The sequence below is a fragment of the Tamandua tetradactyla genome, chromosome 17 (genome assembly GCF_023851605.1).
Source record: "Tamandua tetradactyla isolate mTamTet1 chromosome 17, mTamTet1.pri, whole genome shotgun sequence".
Taxonomy (NCBI): domain Eukaryota; kingdom Metazoa; phylum Chordata; class Mammalia; order Pilosa; family Myrmecophagidae; genus Tamandua; species Tamandua tetradactyla.
The window spans coordinates 44,738,698-44,761,601 of NC_135343.1; the positions used below are offsets into that span (position 1 = coordinate 44,738,698).

General features: G+C 34.8%; 1 protein-coding gene across 7 annotated transcripts in view; it reads left to right on the forward strand.

The window, feature by feature from the left end:
• The window catches only part of ZNF638 (zinc finger protein 638), an 81,317-nt gene that overhangs the window by 13,766 nt on the left and 44,647 nt on the right, over positions 1 to 22,904 (forward strand). For all 7 annotated transcript variants that reach the window (XM_077134515.1, XM_077134520.1, XM_077134519.1 and 4 more), the window contains 7 exons: positions 2,755 to 4,252; positions 8,669 to 8,730; positions 13,523 to 13,561; positions 14,358 to 14,650; positions 15,816 to 16,090; positions 17,448 to 17,594; positions 20,980 to 21,102. In XM_077134515.1, the coding sequence (XP_076990630.1) occupies positions 2,942 to 4,252; positions 8,669 to 8,730; positions 13,523 to 13,561; positions 14,358 to 14,650; positions 15,816 to 16,090; positions 17,448 to 17,594; positions 20,980 to 21,102 (2,250 nt within the window). In that variant the 5' untranslated portion in view covers positions 2,755 to 2,941. The remainder of the gene's footprint in view (positions 1 to 2,754; positions 4,253 to 8,668; positions 8,731 to 13,522; positions 13,562 to 14,357; positions 14,651 to 15,815; positions 16,091 to 17,447; positions 17,595 to 20,979; positions 21,103 to 22,904) is intronic.

Consider the following 22,904-nt stretch of genomic DNA (forward strand, 5'->3'; position numbering starts at 1 on the left):
TGAACATGCATGTAGAAAACTAAATTTTGGGAAGTGCAAAATGATAACAACAGGACTTCTCAGAGTCTTTAATGTCTTAACAGGCATTGTGCACTTTAAGAACGGTGGCATCATACTTTCTTGGCCTGGGCACTACTTTGTGAAATACCTACCAGGAATCTAATATTCTGCATAATAACAAGTTTGTGAAGAGCTGTGCTTTTCCATTCTTTAAATATTTACTTATGTCACTGTAAGATAGTATTAGGCACATTAGGGAATACATCAATAGGTCTTTGTCTTTAACAAACAAAGTATAGACACTTAAACTAGTAACTTGTTCACAATTGCATGCAGTAATTAGATGACTCTGCACTTGAAATCTCTTCCTTTTTATGTTTTTATTATGGGGGAGTAAGAGAACATTCGGAGGAGCTTATACACTTAGAAGATGGGAGAGCAGTTTTCACTAGATAGAGAAAATGGTACAGTTTGAGGAATTTAATGATAGACTGACAAACCTGCTTAAGCAAGAATTGTTTTTGTTGGAAGTATTTTTGTTATGTATAAGTTGGGCACAATTTCATAATGTAAATGATTTGCAAAGATCTGGAGTTTACTGTAAATGAACATTATTTACAGGATTTGTTATCATATAGCAAGCGAATCAGAAGTCTAAATTTTGTTGTATTTTTTAGTTAAATTATGTGTATTAATAATTAGGACTTTGGATGTGATCATTCAAATGGCTTAAGAAACATGTGAAGGCGTTTTGAGTCAGGGATGGGGTTATATACTTGGGAAATAAGACAGCAATGAATATAAGCCTTCAGTTGACGATAGATTATTGGAAAATACCATGCATTTAAGCACAAATACTTTTGAGTCCAAAAATAGCATGGGCAAAAAAAAAGAAAGTTTGTTGAAAGACCTACTCTGGGCCTTTGTCGTCATGGCCAGTTTAATGGAGGCTGATCTAGAAAGATGAATAAAATCTAGTAAGTCAGAGTAAGGGCAAGGTCATTTTGTTTTATTTTGACTGGAAGAGTTTGTTTTACTTTGGTTGGAAGAGATGAAGGGAGGAGAGAAGAGAAGAGTAGGAGCGAAGACCTAAGTGAAATAAGTTACTGGTAAAATTAGAAAGATGAAGATCGTTTGGATTGGTTGAACTTTTGTTTTTGTGTGTGTGTGTGTGTGTGTGAAATGTAACATTTACAAAAAAGCAGTAAATTTCCAAGTACATTTTAATAAGTAGTTATAGAACAGATTTTAAAGTTTTATGTGGGTTACAGTTCCATGATTTTTCGTTTTTTTCTTCTAGTTCCTCACTCCTGAGTTATTAAAGAGAAGAGTGATATGATAAAAATTTTCTTTTCCAAAGGTTAATCTGGTAGGAGTATGCATGATGATCAGAAGGGAGAGTGTTAAATCGATAAAGTCTGTGTCTCAACCATATTAACATTTCACTAATATTATCCTAGAGTATATGTTAACATTGCACTAGAGAGTATATACTAGAATTATGAATGAAATTGTGTCTTGGGCCAGAATACATTGATTATCAAATACGATCTGTAGCAGACATAGATGTCTCAAGCCCTCACATTTCCCATCCTGCATTTCCATCAGGCATAAAAATAGGAAATTGATATGAAGCATAGGCGTAATCTGTGCTTTAAAAAAAACTGGTAGAGGAAAGGGAAATTGTAGCTGATGGCCTTGGTCCTTTGCTGAAGGACAATTTCTCTGCAACATGGATTGACGTGGGTAGTGCTGCATTCTATTTTAATTTGCTGGGAAGAAAACCATTTTCAAATATTACAGTGTCTGGGAACTGCAAGATATTCTTGTTCACTTTATTAGTGATTAAATGCTTAGATTATGGAGCTACTTCACCTTGAATGCAAATCTTTGCTCAACCACATTTCTGTGTGGTTACTTTAGGAAAGTTACTTAACCTCTTTGTGCTTCAGCGTCCTCTGTAAAACTACACATCTCAAAGGTTGTTGTGAGAATTAATTAATCCATGTAAAATACTTTGAACTGCAGCTGACATATGGTCAGTGTACTATAAAGTTAGCCATTGTTATTGTCTGTATAAATATATCTGTAGTGACTGGAGGGAATCCAAGAGGAATATGGTTTTGTTACATGTTATATTGTATGTTAAAACCGATTCTGTGCTGTTACTCACTGCTTTGTTAGACATTGTAATTAAATTATTGGGGGCAAATTTTTATCTTAAAGGAACTATTTAATAAACTACGCATAGTTTAATTGTTATTTGAAATATATTAACTGTGAAGGCTGATTCTAAGGAAGAGTTTCTTGGAGAGATAGGTCTCATAAAACTTTAGGCTTACAGTTTCTGTTTTCATTGTTTGTAAGACTGATGACACCTAGGGCATTTGTATTTCTAAGTATTTTAATTCCTTCATCCTCTTTTTTAGTGTTAAAGTTTGAACTAATTCCCAAAGCTTTTTCAAAATTTTGTAAAAGAAATTGAAATTACTGTTCAGAACCTAGGACAGCACTAACTACAAAACATATATATGAACTCTGGCTTGAGGTTTGAGGTTTATGTTCTGGATTCGAGAAAGAAAAGGAGAAAAATTGGGTGGAAGTTTAAAATCTTCGTAAACCCTTACTCTAAAAATATGTGAAATGCAGAATGGTTTCATGGCTTTATTTCAAAATGTTTTACACTGGCTGTAGAATCCACTTCATGAAGTAGTTTGAGTTAAAATGATCTAATGTTTGTGTTTTAACTTTCAGCTTTGTGTTATTCTTGGAAAATTTCGCACCACTTGTGAATTCCTTGAACCTGGGCATTGCAAACCCACTTCTGTTGTACTTTGCTCAGATTAAGACGCAGTTGGCGCTTCAGCAGCTGAATGCCGTTGCCTCACATGGTTCAACACCACCTTATAATTTATTAAATCAGGCTTTCTTGAAAATAGCCATGTCGAGACCCAGGTTTAATCCTCGAGGAAACTTTCCACTTCAGAGGCCACGAGCACCTAACCCTTCTGGGATGAGGCCTCCAGGACCATTTATGAGGCCTGGATCTGTGGGTCTTCCAAGATTTTATCCAGCAGGAAGAGCTCGTGGAATTCCACAGAGATTTGCTGGTCATGAGTCTTATCAGAATATTGGACCACAGAGATTAAATGTTCAGGTAACTCAACACCGAACTGATCCAAGATTGACCAAAGAAAAACTGGATTTTCATGAAGCACAACAAAAGAAGGGGAAGCCTCATGGTAGCCGATGGGATGATGATCCTCCTATATCTGCGCCTGTAGGAGTAAAACAAAGTTCTGTAACACAGGTTACAGAGCAGAGTCCTAAAGTACAGAGCCGCTATACAAAAGAGAGTGCCTCAAGTATCTTAGCAAGTTTTGGATTATCTAATGAAGACCTTGAAGAACTCAGCCGCTATCCTGACGAACAGCTAACTCCTGAAAATATGCCATTAATTTTGAGGGATATAAGAATGCGAAAAATGGGGCGCCGATTACCTAACGTACCTTCTCAGAGCAGAAATAAAGAAACACTTGGTAGTGAGGGAGTTTCAAGTAATGTGATTGATTATGGGCATGCAAGCAAATATGGCTACACAGAAGACCCACTTGAAGTACGTGTTTATGACCCTGAAATTCCAACTGATGAGGTCAAGAATGAATTTCGGTCACAGCAGAACATTTCTGGATCTGTTCCTACTCCAAATGTGATACGTACTTCTCTGTTTCCTGTTGAAGATATGTTTCGACAGATGGACTTCCCCAGTGAGTCCTCCAATAATCAGTCATTTTACCCAGTTGAGAGTGGAACCAAGATGTCAGGCTTACACATTTCAGGAGGACAGTCAGTCCTTGAACCTGTAAAAACAGTGAGCCAATCTATTAGCCAAACAGTTAGCCAGACAATGAGTCAGTCTCTGATGCCTCCATCTATGAACCAACAAGCTTTTTCATCTGAATTAATTTCATCTGTAAGTCAACAAGAGAGGATCCCACCTGAACCTGTGATTAATTCGTCTAATGCTGGATCAGGAGGAAGTAAAAAGAATTATCAGTCAGAAGCTGACATGCCCATTCAGTCTCCCTTTGGGATTGTGAAAGCATCATGGCTACCAAAGTTTTCACATGCTGATACCCAGAAGATGAAGAGACTTCCAACTCCATCTATGATGAACGATTATTATGCAGCATCTCCAAGAATATTTCCGCATTTGTGTTCTCTGTGTAACATAGAATGTAGTCATTTGAAGGTGAGTGTTTTTAAAGATCACTGTACGATGATACTCAGCGCCTGACTAAATTTCCTCTAAATTTATGTTTGCTGGTGTTAACTAAGCAGTATGGAAATGGCAGAAATTAGTTTTGATTGCAACATCCACGCTTAGGTGTAATCTGTAAGTAGTCCTGGACTAAGTACTGAATTGAGTGTTAGGCTTTCTGTATTCCTGTGACTTGGTATACCATAAAATTTGCACAACATAAACTGTGTACTTCTAAGGCACTATCAAACAAAACACCTTTAAATAAGAGTATTATGTATTTCTGTTATAGTGTAAAAGTGTAAAAAGTTGGCATAACACATTTATACTATACACTTTTTTAAGAGACAGTATACTGAAGACTTGCTTGTGACGACCTGTTTGGGTAAAGACAGTTAATGCTGATTTCAATATTTTCCAACTGTATATGCTAGTGATTTTGAGTATATGATGAGGAGCTGCCTAAAATAGCAAAATTAAATCAAGATAAATGAGCTGTTTGGGGACCAGCCATGGTCTCAGAAAGGAGTATAAAATAATAGAAATTTTAGAAAAAAAAATCTTTAAAAAATAAAGAAGTTTTGTAATTTTTTAATAGAGGTGATAGAAAGTGGGTTAGTGGTATAATGTAAAACATACCGTTTGATGGTACTCATTGGAATTTCCAAAGTAGAGATTTCCAATAAGTTTTATTTACTTACACATGTTTGGAAGCCTCTGTTTACAGTACTAATGTGCTTTGTAAATTTAAATTAAAAATGGTCAGAAGGGAATATACTTCCCATAAGAATAAACTTTAATTCAAGGCCATAACATTGGTTTTGTATCTGGAATTGGATAAAAATCTATAGGTGTTAATCCTACTACAGTGTTTTTTTTCCCTTCTTCCAGTGCTTCTCTTTTATTGGCTTTATTATCCACTCACCAGGTTTCAGCCAACAGGAGTGATACCTAGTGCTGAAACTTTTGTCTTTTGGTCAGCTTCAGCAGAAGAACCAGCCTTTCTGTTTAACATAATCCTCACAGCAGTAATTCTACTTCATTTTAGCCAGATGTACTTAGTTCTAATAAAATAATAGTTGCATTACTCCCATCACAAGGCATAGCAAAGTCTTTATCTTGAAAAATCTCAAAACAATTCACAGTGCTCCATCGTAAACTCTGAATAACCCTGGCTGAGGAATTGAGTTGAGTGTTAGGCTCTCTGTATTACTGTGACTAGGTATATCACATAGTTTGTTGATTTATTTTGATCTTTTTATTAGTAATGATGAGTCCCAGAAAATGCTGTTTTGATACCTTAAAATAAAAAACTTGAAATATTAACTTTTTATTCTGTAGACTAGAAAGAGTATGTATTTGTTCAGTGGGTATTTACTGATTACTAGTTTTTTTATACAACTCTATATAATTTGATGCTGGGGTAGAAATGAAGAACTATATATAATTTAGCCCTTTTTCTTAAGCAATTTATAAAGTCTCATTGAGGAGAAAAATTACATACCCAAGCATTAAAAAAAAAATTTACAGGGTAACAAATGGTTTGGTGATTGTATTTAACTTATATGGATATGGTATAGAGGGGATTGATATCAGGCTTGTGTTAGTTCAAGCTGGCATTATCAATTTACCAACACCTATTTATAGCAGTATGTGATTAAAAAGAAATATAAATATGCTTCCTGGCATCAAAGGGCTTTTGTAGTTAGGGTTTTTATAGTTAAATAAGATTGAGTGGTAGTAGCTAAGTATACTTTGTCTGAACTAGAATGTTCTGGTAGTGAGGACTTCATGAGGTAGGTTGATGATGAGTCTTAGATGATGAGTAGGCTTTAGATAAGCCTAGGGAGAAGGAATGACTTTCCAGACGGGAGCAACTATGTGCAGAGGAATGCAGTTCCTGAGGGAAATCTGTGTTTCATTGTGGTGGTTGCAATTGGAATAGACTGGTAAGCCTATTAGAAATAAGTACAAAGAGCCTTGAAAAGCTAGCCTTAAGGAGGTTAGATTTGAGGAGGCATTAGGTAGTTAATTAAATTTCTTGATATGTAAGGTGGCTCTTTGAAAAGTGTGCTTTGGGGAGATAAATCTGGCTGATATGTGCAGGGTGAATAAGAATGAGAAGAGATAAGGTTTAGTGCCTAATTAGACTTCCCTAGTCTAGTGTTCAAGTATTAAGTGGTGAAAGCCAAGGTTAATATGATAGAAGTAAAAATTTGAGAGAGGAAGAAATCATTTAGTGATTATTAGTGCTCACAGAGATAGTCATTCTTTTAAAAAGAGCATCTTTTAACAGTCACGAAAAGACAGTGTACTGGGGATCACCTACAACAATTTTTCAGTACTGGATGACCAAATGATAGGAGTTTTGAACATGGTCTTAGATGGTACAAAATAACTCTCTTGTTTCTGTGGTAAGTTTTGTAGGGGTGTATCACATAGATATGTAGCCAGTAGATATAAATTACCAATTGCGAATTGTTTTCCAACTAAATAACTTGACAATTTCTTTCTCATATCTCTCCGTCTTTAGAACTATACAGCCTGAAGATGTACTTTAAGACGGTAACAGCAGGACATGAAATATATGTCCTTTTCAAATAGGGGTTCAGGCTTCAGAGGAGAAGCAGTAAATGCTCATATTGGCTGTCCTTGGTTTAGAAGTGTGACTTTCTGACTGAAAAATAATTCAGTTAGAGAAGGTACTGACATGCATAAAGCATTTTTGATATAGTTAGAAGGTGAGCTCTGATATGGGTAGGTATTTTTAGTTTTCAGTCTGGACTCTTCGAGTCTACGCCCCTTGCAGTAAACTGCTTAGTAGGTAATTATAGTAATTCTCTGAAGGAGGCAGTGCTGCTTTTGAACCTTTACCTAATTTGGATAGTTTAACTAGAGAATATCTAGAAATTGTGATGGTATAGACATATTTACTGTGCTAAAACAGTGTCAGTGAGTAAAGAGAGCCTATTTAGAAGCAGTAGAGAGAGTTTGTTTGTATCTGTGTATATTGATCTAGAGAGCCTGTCTTTAAAGAAGCAGCTATCAGCTTCCACATAGTTGCTATATAGAATACATGTCTAGCATTATCAGATCTTTTTTTTTCCATGGGAAAAGCTGGAAATATGGATTTGGGGGTAAAATCTCTGGATTTTTAAATGTTGGAAACTTATTCAAATAAAACACTTTATGGTCCAAATAAATCATGCCCAGTCTGCTGCCTTGCCAGTGTGTGTTTGATTTAAACAATATTCACTTAATATCAAAGGCATGGGATTAGCGCTACTAGAAATTGTTACTTGCCAATCTCTGCTAACTCTCTTTTTGTATCACTGAGCAGGATATGCAGACATTTCTTTTTTTTTTTTTTTGCAACTCACAGTCAAGTGGCTTAATGAAATAGTCTAGGGTTTGTATATAACTTGTTGCTGAGTATTCCAAGTAGTATACACCTGTTTTCAGGTAGTTGTTGCCAAGGCAAAATAGTTGCTTTAACTATGAAAACTGCTAGTTTGTTTTTTAGCAGTGCCATAAACTAAAATGTTTTTGAAATGGGAACAGATTCTCAAGGGAAATTTTAAAATTACAGAATTGTGTAAGTTTTTGCCTATTCAAATGCTGGAGGAACAATAAAACACTGAGTGATATTTGTTGCTTTCAGCCAGTTGTTTCACTTTGTGGACTGTATCTTTGAAAACTGTATTGCTTTTTTATTTTTAAATCATATTGTATCTTTTAGGAGCTACTTATGGGTGCAGATTGTAATTTTAAGGAAGATTTATTTGTAATGAAAGTAATGTACAAAAAAGCATTTTGTTTATTATAAAGCTCCATATGTAAGGAACATTTTGTCTTTTGAAGTGGCATTTCTCTTAAATACTGGAAATAGATTTGACTGGTAGCAATTTTTAATGTTTTTACTAATCATACTATTTGCCAATATAGTGTGTGCCTTGTTTATTACCCTAAGAGGTAGGATTTTCTTGTTGATGTTTTTAGTTCAAATGTTAGAGGTGTAAGTCATTGAGACTTTGAACATCCTGTTTTCATAGTTACCATTTTATTTATAGAAAATTTGTTCTCTGGAGTGTTGTTCTTACGTTTGAGATGAGTTTCTTTGGATCCTTGCTTTTTTTTCTCCAAATTTAAATATGTATTTGATTTCAAAATGGGTATCCATGTGTATGATTTTTAAAATGTTTTCTATACTAAAATATTATAGAATGCAATTAATGAGGTGCATTTATTTAGAGATCTTTGATTTTTGTTTGTGGACATTTTATTGAGTAGCCAAATGCTGTTTGTTCATAACTAGGCTTGTGTAGTGTTTGAAATAGTCATTTTTAAAAGCCTAATTCATTCGTTGTCATAAGAAATACTCTAAGCACTTTTCTCCTTTTACAATAGGATTGGATTCAGCATCAAAATACATCCACTCATATTGAGAGCTGTCGGCAGTTACGTCAAGAGTAAGAACATTTTCTTTTTTATATGTAGCAAATTTATAAGATCGTTCATGTTCACATAATGACTGCTAAATACCTTTAGTTTGATACTTGGGAGAAAAAAGATTTTTAGAAAGCTGTTGTCTGTTTAAAATATTAATTTTATAGAGGTAATAGTTTTTCAAAGCAGGGGAATTAAATACGATCCTTTCTTCTGACATTTTCTAACTTAATTCCCAATAGGTAAAATTTTTTTATATGGTTTCGTTCCTTTCTGGCTTGCCTTTCCCAGGATGGCTTATCTGTTTCAGAGCACATTTCCTTCTGTTTTCCTATCTCCTTCTCTCTTTCCCAAAGGGTCAGCACAGAATTAAAAGCCAACCCAAACCAAAAACAAGACAGTATATCTGTGAAGATTTCCCCTACTAGCCCTTAGGGTAAAGTATGATTTTAGCAGTAATCAGTATCACTGGAAATAGCATAAAATTAAATCATGTTCCCCCTAGTATCATTATACATGCTAGCATAAATTCGTGTCAGGTCGCCATTCTGGTCACCAGAATGGTAGTATCATGTTCCTGGGCAAATGGATTTTTGGCAGTTGTTTTGGTGTTTGATTTTATTCTTTACAAAAACATCACCAGAAAATTTTTTTGAGATTATTAAAAACTCTTTTAGCTGAAAATGACAGACCTAATTCAAAATAGTTTTTAAAAGTAAAGGGATTTATTCATTTTAATTGGGAACATTAAGAGATGGTTCTGATTTCAGAAACAGATGATTTTGATGCTGAAACAAAAATCAAAATGTCAGAAATATCTCCATTTCTTGGCTGTTCTCTGCTGTTTTTTTTTGTCTCGGACAGACTTTGTCCCCATGGCAAGAATAATGCCCACTGTGTTAACACTTCAGTGATCTGTGTAACTGGCATTTCAGTTTTTGTCTATACGTCCTGTAGAGCTCCTTTATTGGACACTTTTAGTACACTTTGGTTTAGTTATCTATCTCTAAACCAATTATAGTGGTTATGGAAATAGGGATTCTACCTCTGTTAGAGTCATGGGCCTACTCCTAGAGTTAAGAGTGGTATAAGCTAGATTTGAATTATATAGACTTTAAGAATAGAGATTGGGGAGCTGATTTCTCTATAGATTCTGTGCAAGCAAATATAGTTTATTATAAGTGGATAACTTGAATTAGATAGACCTTACTGTCCACTTTCAGTGGAAAAGCCTAAACCCCTCATTTTCCCACAGGCACCCATTGGGGTATCTAATTTTAATGAAGGTGATGGGCTTAGGTGAAAGTGAGTTATTTGCTATTGGTAGGCATTCATGCTAGTAATAAGGTTGTAGCTACGTGCACTACCATCATTTATATAATTTATTACATCAAACAGCATGCATACCTGTTAAAGCCTTCTGTGTAGATAAGCCTATTATTTTTTCATGTATATAGGACCCTGATTTTAAAACATATACTTTCCATACCTGTCACTTTAATGTTCTACCCTGCTTTTTTTTACCTTATTATAGTTTATACTCTTGAGTAAATCCTTCATGGCTTTCTGTTGACTGCAAAAAAATCTAAGGCAAAATATATGCTACCACGTTCTTTTAAAAGTATTCTGTGGATGTTCCTTTATCTATTTAGTCATTCCTCTCGATGTATAGTTAGGTTCTTAATTCCTTTTTCAAGGCTTACCTTATCCTCCCTCTCTTTGTAAAAATAGGATATTATGATAGATCTTTCTGGATTGTGATGTAAGGGTAGTTGGTTAATTTGAGAACAATTGTTGTTCAGTTCATCCGACTTTAACTATTTACAATAATAATTAACGATAGCTATATGCTTACTATGTGCTCTGCATTATTCTAAGTGATTTACAGAATTCAAATTTATGTATTTAATAGTACATAAATTTTTTAAAAATATTATTTAATCTTTGAAATAACTGTAGTAAATGTAGGCCTAAAATAGGTTTCCTATTTTACCAGTAAGGAAAACTGAGGCACAGAAGGCAACTTTCCTACTATCGCACAAAATAAGTGACACAGCTCAGGGACTTTTGCTCCTGAACTCCTTTTTTTCTCTCAACATTTTATTTTGAAAACTTTCTAAACTACAAAAATATTGAAAAGATGAAAGGATAGTAAAACATTCATATATTCTTCATCTATATCTATCAGTTAACATTAGCCATACTTTTTATACCTCTTTTTTTCTGAACTATTTGAAAATCAGTTACAGACATTATGATAGTTTATCCCTAAATTCAGCATGTCTCCTAATGTAAAGGAAATTTTCTACATAACCACATTACAACACATGTAAGAAGATTTAAGTTATACTATAATGCCATTTAATAAATAGGGCAAATCAAATTTTCTTACTTTTCCTAAAGTGCTTTTGTAGCTATCCCTGCTCACCCTTCTCCCCCAATCAAAGGATTCAGTCAAAATTCATGCATTGCGGTCTCTTTAAACCTAGAATAGCTCACTTTGGGTTTTTTGGTTTGATTTTTTTGGGGCATAAAAAGAAGGATGTTTTCCTGATAGCGGCTTTTTAAAAAAAAAAAAATACAGGAAATTGTCCTGTAAGATGTCTTACATTCTATAATTGTCTGTTTTCTTAGTTATTATTAAAAATCATGTTAATATTTTTTGCAAGAATACTTCTTGATTGTGGTGTGTGCTTTTTGTAGCACATTGAACACAGATAATGTTGGTTATCTAGGTCACTGCTCTTAACCATTATTCAAGGAATATCTGGCAGACCTTCTGAAATAAATTTTGACTAGTTAGGAGGTATACAAGTAGTCTAAACTGCTTACTGAATAGTATGCATACTATATGTTTCTGCCCTGGGTCGTAGAGAACAGAACATGTATTCTAGCAGTCAACCTATTCGCAATCTAAAACATTATTTCCAACTTTCAAATAATAGTCCTTACGTTCTCATAAATCTATAAACTGGAGAGCTCTGAAATTTAGCTCTGAAACTTTTATATTTTGAGAACCAGGCATATTTCCAGCGTTTTACATGTAAGAGAGTTAAGCTTTAATCATATTAACTAACTGGCTTAATGTTACATGGCCATTAAGAGGCTGCACCTAAACTTAGACCCAGCTTTGTCTGATACTCTAAAACTAGGAATTTATTTTTCTGGATGGTACAGAGTAATGAAAAATTTTGGAAATGGATGTAGATGAAAAAAATTATTCATGTATTGACAATGGAAACTAATAGGTATATTAGCTTTTTTTTTTTAAAATATCTTCCTCATTTGTCACCTCATAGTTGTCAGTGGTGTTGCTCTTATGTTTCTCTGGTTCAAAGCTGTCATTAGTCCTCTTGGAGGAAGCTTGGCAAAGCAAATATATAGCTTTTCTAGTCCTTGTAATGGAGTTAGGCAAGGGAGAAGTAGTTGAAAACTTCTTGAGTTAGCCCACTAATAATGCCTGCTGCAAATGGCAGCAAATAGAAACTACTTTACCATTCCTAAAGCCTTGTTCTAATTTCATTTTCCTGCCATGTAATTTTTTTTTTTTTTTTTTGAGTGGTGCATGGGCAAGGAATTGAACCTGGGTCTCCTGTATGGCAGACAAGCATTCAACCACTCCACCCATCCGCCTTGTAACTTCTTAAAAGAATCTACTACTGAAATTGTATTCTTAAATATTAGTAATACATGATTTAATCTTCAAGTCCAGTTATCTCTGAGTCCAGATTTTCTACGCAAATTGAAGATATAGTCTTTTTATTTAGGCTTCTTTGATGTTGCTTGTTCTTCCTGTTTTTTCTTTCTTTGACGTCTCCTTAATCTCTCGTTGGTTTATCTTTGTCTGCTTTAATGTTAAATGTTGAAATGCATGAGGTTCTGATCTCAGCCCTCTTTCTTTCCAACAAACACCATTTTCTGATGCTCTTACTTATTCTTAGGACTATAGCTGTGGTTTCTTTGTGCATAATTTCTAAATAGCTCAGCCCTGACCTATTTCCCTAATTCTAAATATCCATTTCCAGTTGATATGAAACATTCCTCCTATGTTCTCTTCCTTTCAGAAACATTCATTGGTTACCCATGGCCTTTTGCCTAGTTACAACCTCCTTATCTGATTTCAAGTCTGTTCACAATTTGTCTCAGAACTCCCTTTCCAGGTTTTTCCTCTCATAATTGCTTTTCATCATTTCCATACTGCAGCCAAAATGATTCCTGGAATAGAATGTTTGCCTCCAATCCTTCATTTATGTATTATCACTACATGAAACCTAACCTGATCCATACCTATTGAAGTCTATTGAAAAGCAACCTTTTCTCTGAATTCTCTCCTGATTATTCCCAGTAGATATATCTCTCCTCAGGACCATTTGGAACAGCTTACAGGGCTCCATTTATATTACATTGTATGTGGTATCACTTAAATATACGTATGGTGACCCCTGGAGTCCTGCAGAATGGGTGAACTTTTAACTCCTTCCTAAGCTTGTATTATCTTACACCTTTTCTGTGCCTCAACACTTTTGTGTGTATTACCTGTTTTATTTAAATTCTGAGGACTTTAAGTATGGGAAATAATGTCTCCTTTCCCTAATGTACCTACTAGCGTAATACTTTGGTTATTGAATAAGGCACTCAAAATTTTACTTCCAAGAAAATTTTCATGTTTTAATATATGAAATAATATATGAATAAACCACTATGCAAACTTAGATTTGGGACATCTCTCCTGGTATACTGTAGGAGAAAATTTAATCTAGCCTTACAGTCTTATTTTAGCTAGCTGTTCTTTAATACTATTTATTCTCAAAATAGGTATCCTGATTGGAATCCTGAGATCCTCCCATCAAGAAGGTAATTTTTTATGGTGATACTATTAAAACTTGATTTTCTTTTAAAAGTAAACAAATAGTTTTTTAAGATATTGTTTTGAATTGAATCCTGCTAGCCAGTAGTCAGCATTTTAAATTTTAAACAATAGGCAAATGTAACAACCTCTGTGAATTATTAACTTACCCCAGCTTAAGTGTGATAGCTCAGAATATCTACTTTCTTTAAAAGTCTTTTCTGAAAATATTTTATACTATTTTACTATTTTTATTTTATGTTTGTTGGATCTGAGATTGTAAACACATTTAAGACTGGGGAGTGGTCTTAGTAAAATTTGTATTCCCTAGGGGACTGTACTCATATACGTATGTATGTACAAGAGTCAAATATTTGCAGACAGCATAATCTTTCAGGCTAAAAATTTTTGAAAAATAATTTCCCTTATTCTTTATGTAACTTAATTCTTTCAAAACATAATTGGATGTAATAGTGTTATTGAAAAGACCATGAAAGTGATGATGTTATTCTTCTGTAAATTAGCTAAACAGAGGAGTCCAAGCAGTTGGAGAATGGATCATCTCTTCTGATTGTTTCGTATTTACCTTTAAGACTTATTGCATCATAACAAATGGTTACTTTTATTTTAAGTAAATACATGGTATCAGAGTTTGGTATTGCAAATATTTTGTTTTAAGAAGCTCTTCTGTCATTTAATGTTAAATTGACATTAAATGTCATTCCTCTCATAAGTGGCACCACAATTTAATGTTAAATTGACATTAAATTGCTATATCTTGTGATGTTTTTTCCCTTTTTGTAGAAATGAGGGCAATAGAAGAGAAAATCAAACTCCAAGAAGACGTTCTCATTCCCCCAGTCCTAGGCGTTCTAGGAGATCAAGCTCAAGTCACAGGTTCCGTCGCTCTCGAAGCCCAATACGTTACATATATAGACCAAGAAGTCGAAGTCCAAGAATTTGTCATCGTTTCATTCATAGATACAGATCCAGATCCCGTTCCCCATATCGATATAGAAATCCATTTAGAGGTAGTCCAAAATTCTATCGATCGGTTAGCCCCGAAAGGACGTCAAGGAGATCAGTGAGATCATCAGGTACATTAATGGCTATGAAATAGTAAATCTACTTTTTTTTTTTTTGACTAAACTTTATTTTGTTCATTTTGTTTGAATTTATTATTTCTGTATTTCCAATGAGTTTGAAATGGTAACGTACCACTGCCAAGATTTAACAGAAGTTGCCATTTTAGGCTATTTGCCTCAACTTTTAAAAAGATTTTTAAGAAATCAAATCTTCTTTTTTACTTTATTTTAGAATTGCTGCATTAAATCTGACTCAGATCCCAACCTAGTTCATTCTTCTCCCCTCTCATAATTGGAGGGTGAAAGTAGGAGAGGGTATCTGACCACCTAACATCACATTTTAAAGGCAAAGGTATATAAACATCTTAGCTTATCTTAATAAATGATTATAAATTTGTAATCATTTAATTGTAACTGTTTAGTAAATACTTTGAGCATATCTCTTACTGTATTCAATATGTTCTAAAAGATTAAATGTAAATGGAAGTACATAAATGTATAATACAGTGGCTCTTAAAAAGATTGTCCAGGAACCTGTGAGGAGTCCCTGGTACCTTTTCAGGGGTCTGTGAGGTCCTCCCTTTTCCAGCTACATATGTATTTGTAACTGGAGTTACTTCATATTTAACCAAAACATACTCAGTAGATTGAATACAGAGGTAGGTATGAGAATCCATTTGTCTTCTTTTAAGCCCACCATTAAAGTTTAAAGTGTTTGGGAAAATGCACATACATATAACAGTGTTACTTTTCTCAATTTTTTGGTGGGTGGTGTAGTAATTTTTCATGAAAATATTTTAATATGAGTTTATTGTTATTGAATGACTTAAATATTTTTAAAATTCTATTTTAATTTTTATTGTGGTAAATATTGATAAATATAACACCAAAAAAAGCTCTCTGGAGACATCAATTTTTAGTGTAATGAGTCCTGAAACCAAGCGTTTGAGGACGCTCTGGTATAAGGGAAGCTCACTGAATAAAGGAACTTCTTATAAAAGCCTTTTGAATGACTATTAATTTTTTTCTCCATATATTGTCCCTATTTGTCTTGAGAATGGCTCTCTCTGTGATAGATATTTGCCTGCTTGAGGGATTGTTCTTTATTTTATGTTATGAGATGCTTCCTACCTTAAGTTCTTTTCAAGTGAAGTTGCATTTATATCACTTTTACTAGATAGGAAAAAAGCATTAGAAGATGTAGTACAACGATCTGGACACGCATCGGAATTTAATAAACAGAAGCATCTTGAAGCAGTTGATAAAGGACATTCATCAGCACAAAAGCTTAAATCTGGCAGTGCATCCAAGCCATCAGTTAAATCTGCAGCTTCTACAAAGAGTGACTCAAATTTAGGACATTCTACTCGTTATAAATCAAAGAGTCTTGAAGATGATAGCTTACCAGAAGGTAAACAGGTGTCTGATAAAGCCGTTTCTCTCCAGCGTAAGGTCAGTCATCCTTTTATTAAGTTATTGGTGCATATGTTTATTATTATGACAAATAGAAATCAAAGTTGTTTGAGTATGTTAATGTCCATATTTACAATAAGTCTAAATGGTGACTTTAAAAATTATATCGCGTGGGAATATTTTCCTGGTTTCTCTTAATGAATGTGATAGAAGTTTAGTAACTGAGATCTTGTAACCCAGGAATCTCAGAGGTTTGATGTTTGAGGTATCAAAAGATGAGAACATTTTGATGGTTTGGTGTTTGGGCTAGCACACAAGCAGATTATTTTGATGAGTTTTGCTATGATTGGTGAAGTGAATATAATCACCCCGCAGCATTAATGCGTTTTTGTAATCTTTGTTAGTACACTAAAGTGAACTTCCTGCTGAGAATTGATCAATTTCAGTCTGTTCTATACTTTCCACAGTACAGTTCACAAATCAAATGCTCTTGTATATTGTGGAATAGTTTTATGGGTACTGATTTATTGATTTTTTTGGTAACCTTCTGGTTACAATATTAAGATACTGTTTTTATGGTATATATTAAGTTACTACTACAGTAAATAATGTATTAAAACATTCTTAGGATATTATTAAAATGATTCCTAATTTTTTTCAGCTTATCAGGTAGTGCCTTAGAATGTTGCTGATCTTTAAGTGTTTATGCATACATTTCTCTCAATATTGTCTACATGTTATACTTTTAACAACTACTGTTCCCTGCCCCTAAAGAACTTATATTTAGAAGCTCATTGGCAAGAAATAATAAATGTAGGAAAAAATTTCAAGAGACTGAATTGAACTGTGAAGATATATAACTATAAAATTTTCAAGTCTTCTAGTGGTGGCAGTAGTAGAACTTTAAAAAAAATTTTGTCAATTTTTTATGTAGGTGGAGAGTTTGATACATTGTATTCAAATTGCATATAATTATGTACGAATATATTCAAATGATAGCTATCATGATAACGTTTTCAATTATTAGAACATGGGCAAGTAAAGTTGTAGTTTCAGCTTCATTACTTGATAGGCTATGCAGATTCATATAAAAAAACACTCCATTGGCTTTGGACTGCTCCATAGGTCTTCATCATTACAGCGTGTTTACTGATGAGAAAGATTCTGCAAGAGCGTCTGTGACTTGTTACTTATCAACTCATTACCACTGTAGGGTAAAACATATTACTACTTAGATTTAGCATTAAAAAAAAATTCTTTTTTCATTGTGCTAAATGTTTTAGAAAAACCCTGTAAAGGACCAAGATTAGTGCTAGAAAAATTATATTGGAAATTATTATTGTGCTTTGTGGCATAACTTGGCTTATTTTTTATTTTTCTCTTCCACCTGAAATAGCTGCGGAAAGACCAGTCTTTGAATTACGGTTCAGCTCTTCTTGTATCTGAATTGCCAGAGGATGGCTGTACTGAAGATGAAGTCAGAAAGGTATTTCAGCCGTTTGGAAAGGTTAATGATGTCCTGATCGTTCCATACAGAAAGGAGGTGAGTTGTACCGTCTAGTCTAAAAATGCATTTAAAAAACCATTACTTTAGTGATTCCGTAAAGATAATTGTTGAATCTCTTAGCTGTTTTATTACATATTGAGCATTACATATATGTTTGGATTCAAGTGAACAAGTTACCAGAATTCTGTTTTATATTCTTTAGAGCTGGGCTTGGCACAAGTTTTCTGTAATGGGCCAGTGGTATGTATTTTAGGCTTTCTGGGCTAGTTACAAGTTTGCAACTACTCAACTTTTATAGTGTGAAAGCAGCCACAGATATTTTGTAAAGCAGTGAGGATGGCCGATTTCAGTAACATTTGACAGAAAGAGGTAGAAGGGAGCCTGTAGTTTGCTGATGCCTACTTTGAAACTCCAGTTAGCTTATACTGTAACAGATGATTTCATTTATGTGGTATTTCTTGAGTGTGGGTTATACTCCTGTACCTTACTTCTTGGAGTTGATCAAAGCTATGAATAAAACCTAAACTAAGCAAGGCATGAAGTAGTGGGATAAGACAAGGGAATTTAGTGGTAGTGTCTTTGTTGTAAGACGCCTTCAGATGTTCTGACTAGAACCAGACCAATCCTTGCCTTCCATTTCCTCTTGTTCCTCCATGGAACAAGAGGAAATGTATCTGTCTTCCTATATAGGTAATGGTATAAAAAATTTTAAAACTAGGTTAAGGTTAAGTGTCCATTTCAAATGAGAAAAATATCCTGAAGATCTAATTATAATTTAGTAAGGCAAAAAGAGAGGCAGAAGCAACCAGGACTTGAAGAAATTTCAACTTGTTCCACAAGAAAGTATTAACTCCATTTAAAAAATGCATAGAATTTCTTGTCACTGGATCTGAATACCTGAACAGACTAAGAGTGAAAGATGATAAACTCAGGGGATCTTTCTAAAGGTTCTCCGCTCCCGTCACATCAAGAGATCTGCCATGCCATGTATTCTCCTGCTGGTGAAGCTACTTTTAACCACTCAATCGAGGTGCTGACTGCCAAATCTTGACATTGTGAAGAACTACTACTCCAGACTTTGGAGACCCAAGTGATCCCCTTTGACTGTCTCTACTTCTGATAACTTCATAAGCGTGGAAGAACTCAGAAGTGATTGATGCTCCAGGACCTAGCTGACCCATGTAAGCACCAGAGGCATCCACCAAGGAAACAAACTATGTTTACTGAAAAAACAACTAGGAGATTTGAAAATCTTGTTCTGTAAGAACCAAACCCTGATCTTCAGAAAGAGATGGTCTTTAAAATGGGTATATATCCAACAGTACTGCAGGTCAGCTTGTTTCAAGAACCATAGAGTGAAACTCAGGAAAGCAAAATACAAGCATAATCAACAAAACAACAAGAAACTCAACAGCAGGAGTTACCTGAAAGAGTCAAGACCAGTCCTTCAGAAAAAATATGATGGACACACCACACATATCCCCTAAGGGTGTTTTGTCCTATCTCCTTAGTTTATACAAACAATTCAGTTCCCTCATTCCACCTTAGCCTATGTCCCAACTTTAGAATCCCCACAGACCACTTTGTTGACTGCAAAATAGTCCATTTTGGCTGCTGGCAAGACCCTAACATATACTGCCTCCATCCCATTTTGGCATCCCAAATTCTCCTCCAAGATTAGATTCTAATTCGTCTCTTCTCTACAAGGAACTAAAATGGCAACTTTTCTGTAAATCTTAACTTATCCCAAATAGAAAGTTCATCTTGGGGTATTGCTTTTACGATACTCAAGCTAGGACATAGTCACTAAAATATAATTTAAAAAAAAATCACATATCACAGTTATTCAATCTTGGGAATAACTGGGAATTGAATCACGTCCCCTACAAGACCTTTTGAAGTCATCTGTGAATAGGCTCGTCAAAGATGCTATTAAGATGAGGCCAAATTAAATCAGGTGGCCTTAACCCTATATGACTGGAGTCCTTATAAGCAAAGGAAATTTGGACATGAAGGTAGAAGCCACAGGAGGATACCAAAGAAGACAGATCACCATGTGACAGAGGCATATAAGCCTCCATCAGAAAACCAGACTTCTGAGGAAGCACAGCCCCATCAGTACCTTGATTTCGCACTTGTAGCCTCCAGAACTACAAGACAGTAAATTCCAGTTGTTTAAGCCAACCAGCCTGCAGTATTTACCATAGCAATCCTGGCAAACTAAAGCATGCAAGAGCCAGGTTTAGAGAGAATTTTTCAGTCTTAATTGCATATATTAGAAAAAATAAATGCTGATAATCAGTATGTATGCATGTATCTCTAAAATTTAAAGTGGGGGAGCAGCAATTAATTACAAAGGAAGGAGAAAAGATGATGGAAGAAAATAACAAATGTGGCTGTTAATTAAAATGAAAATATACCTCCCTACCTGGCTTAGCACCCCTCTCTGGTGGGCAGTACTCTGTGCCTGGTAGAGCGAGGAGTTCCAGGCCACCTGTCTACCAGCCAGAGAGAAGTGCATCATCTGCGTGGGAAATCCCCACACATCAGCCCATCTGTGAATTTCAGCTAATCCCTGAGTGATACTGCTTAAAGACAGAAATGTTCTCTGCCCTGCCATCCCCTTTCTCCAACTCCTAGAACTGACTTCTGCTCATAGCAGCAAATTTTGTTAGAAAAATTTTACTCAATTTTAATGAATTATTCAGGGAATTTTACTAGTGTGGGGAGACTCTAAACCTTATTCACCTCCTCCCAACACTCACTACTAACCACCACTGTAGTCTAGCATTTGCTGCCAGTTTGTGGGGTCCAGACGAAAGCATAAAACTAGTTGGTAGGCTCTGGGTGTGGTTTGGGAGACAGAAAGGCTTAATGGTACAGAGTTTCTGTTTGGGGTGATGAGAAAGTTCTGGTAATGGATGGTAGTGATGGTAACGCAACATTATGAATGTAATTGACAGCACTGAACTGGTTACATGTACTTGAAAGTGTGTAAAATAGGAAATATAATGTGTATATGCTACTGCAATAATTTTTTTAAATGTGTGCTCTCATAAGTCATTTTTATCTCCCGAGAAGGAATAACTATTTTGTCTTGTCATCATTGATTAGTTTACCTTTGTTGAACTTCGGAAAAAATGAATCATAACTTATCAGCACTTTAGCTTCTGATTTCTTTTACACCCACCATTTCACTGGTCATAATTCATTCATGTTAAAATGGGACTCTCTTTTTTGTTTGTTTTAGAGAAGTTGTGGATTTATGGAACTATCATGCATATGGAATACAGGATTCCCATATGCAACTCTAGTGTTCTTCAGAATAAAAAAGATTCCTTGGTATGATCTAAAAAAAAAGACGTAGAATTTTAAAGGTAGATTTTGGAGTGAAAATAGATAAATTTGTTGTTTATTTTAGGCTTACTTGGAAATGGAATTCAAAGAGGCAATCACTGCAGTCATGAAGTACATTGAAACAATGCCTCTTCTGATAAAAGGAAAAAGTGTGAAGATATGTGTTCCAGGAAAGAAAAAATCACAGGTAAACTTTATAAAGATACAAGATGTGCTTTGTTTTTTGTTGATTAGTTTGATTTTTTTTAAGTATGGTGCACATAGAAAAGTGTATAAAGCAAATGTTGTAACTCAACAGATTATATGTGCATACATTTAAATATACTGAAATTTCCTATATGTATGGCACAACAAATAGTATTAAATGGCAAGCAACAGAATAGTAGAAAACATCTGTGAAACCAATAGGTAGGTCATGAAACAGAACATCAACAACATCCTAGAAGCTCTTTGCATGCTTCTTCCCAATCCTTATACCCTTCCTCTCCCCAAAGGTAACCCATAACTTGATTTCTAATACTGTACTTGAGTTTTGCCTGGTTTTGAACTTTTTTTTATTAATTAAAAAAATTAACAAACAAAACATTTAGAAATCATTCCATTCTACATATATAATCAGTAATTCTTAATATCATCACATAGTTGCATATTCATCATTTCTTAGTACATTTGCATCGATTTAGAAAAAGAAATAAAAAGACAACAGAAAAAGAAATAAAATGATAATAGAGAAAAAAAAACTATATGTACCATACCCCTTACCCCTCGCTTTCATTTACCACTATTTCAAACTGAATTTATTTTAACATTTGTTCCCCCTATTATTTATTTTTATTTCATATGTTCTACTCTTCTGTTGATACAGTAGCTAAAGGGAGCATCAGACATAAGGTTTTCATATTCACAGAGTCTCATTGTGAAAGCTATATCATTGTTAAGTCATCATCAAGAAACATGGCTACTGGAACACAGCACTACATTTTCAGGCAATTCCCTCCAGCCTCTCCACTACATCTTCAGCAAGGTGATATCTACTTAATGCGTAAGAATAACCTCCAGGCTAACCTCTCGACTCTGTTTGGGATCTCTCAGCCATTGACACTTTGTCTCATTTTACTCTTCCCCCTTTTGGTCGAGAAGGTTCTCTCAGTCTCTAGATGTTAATTCTCAGCTCATTCTAGGATTTTTCTCAGTCCTTTGATGCTGAGTCTCAGCTCATTCCAGGATCTTTGTCCCATGTTGCCAGGAAAGTCCACACCCCTGGGAGTCATGTCCCATGCAGAGAGGGGGAGGGTGGTGAGACTGCTCATCATATTGGCTGTAGAGAGAGACCACATCTGAGCAACAAAAGAGGCTCTCTTGGGGTGACTCTTAGGCCTAAATTTTAAGTAGACTTGACCTATCTTTTGTGGGGTTAAGTTTCATGTGAACAAACCCCAAGACTGGGGGCTCAGCCTATAGCTTTGGTTGTCCACACTGCTGGTGAGAATATCAAGAATTCAACTTGGGGAAGTTGAATTTCTCCCCACTCTCACCATTCCCCGAAGGGGGCTTGCAAATACTTTTCCAGTCACTGATCAAATCATTCTGGGATTCATCGGGAGATCACTCTGGACAAACCAACAAAATCTCATGTGCTACGTGAGATTCCAAGTACTTATGACATTCAATCAAACTATCTACATGAGTTATATTAGGAAATGCTCTAGTCAAAATCTAAATTTTATAACAAATAAACATTTTTTGCTTTAGTCTCACATAATGTGACATTTTAAAGTATTAGTTATCTATTTTCAGCACCTTGCAATAATGACAATCCTTTGTTCTTCCTCATGCAAAAACATTTTTAAAATTTGTACATTGTACATTTCACTATTATACACTCTAGGCATTCCTAGATTATACCATCTCAATCTTTAACATCTATCTTTCTTTCTGATTTCATTTATGTCTCCAGCCCTCCTCCCTCTATCATTCTCACATGCAGCT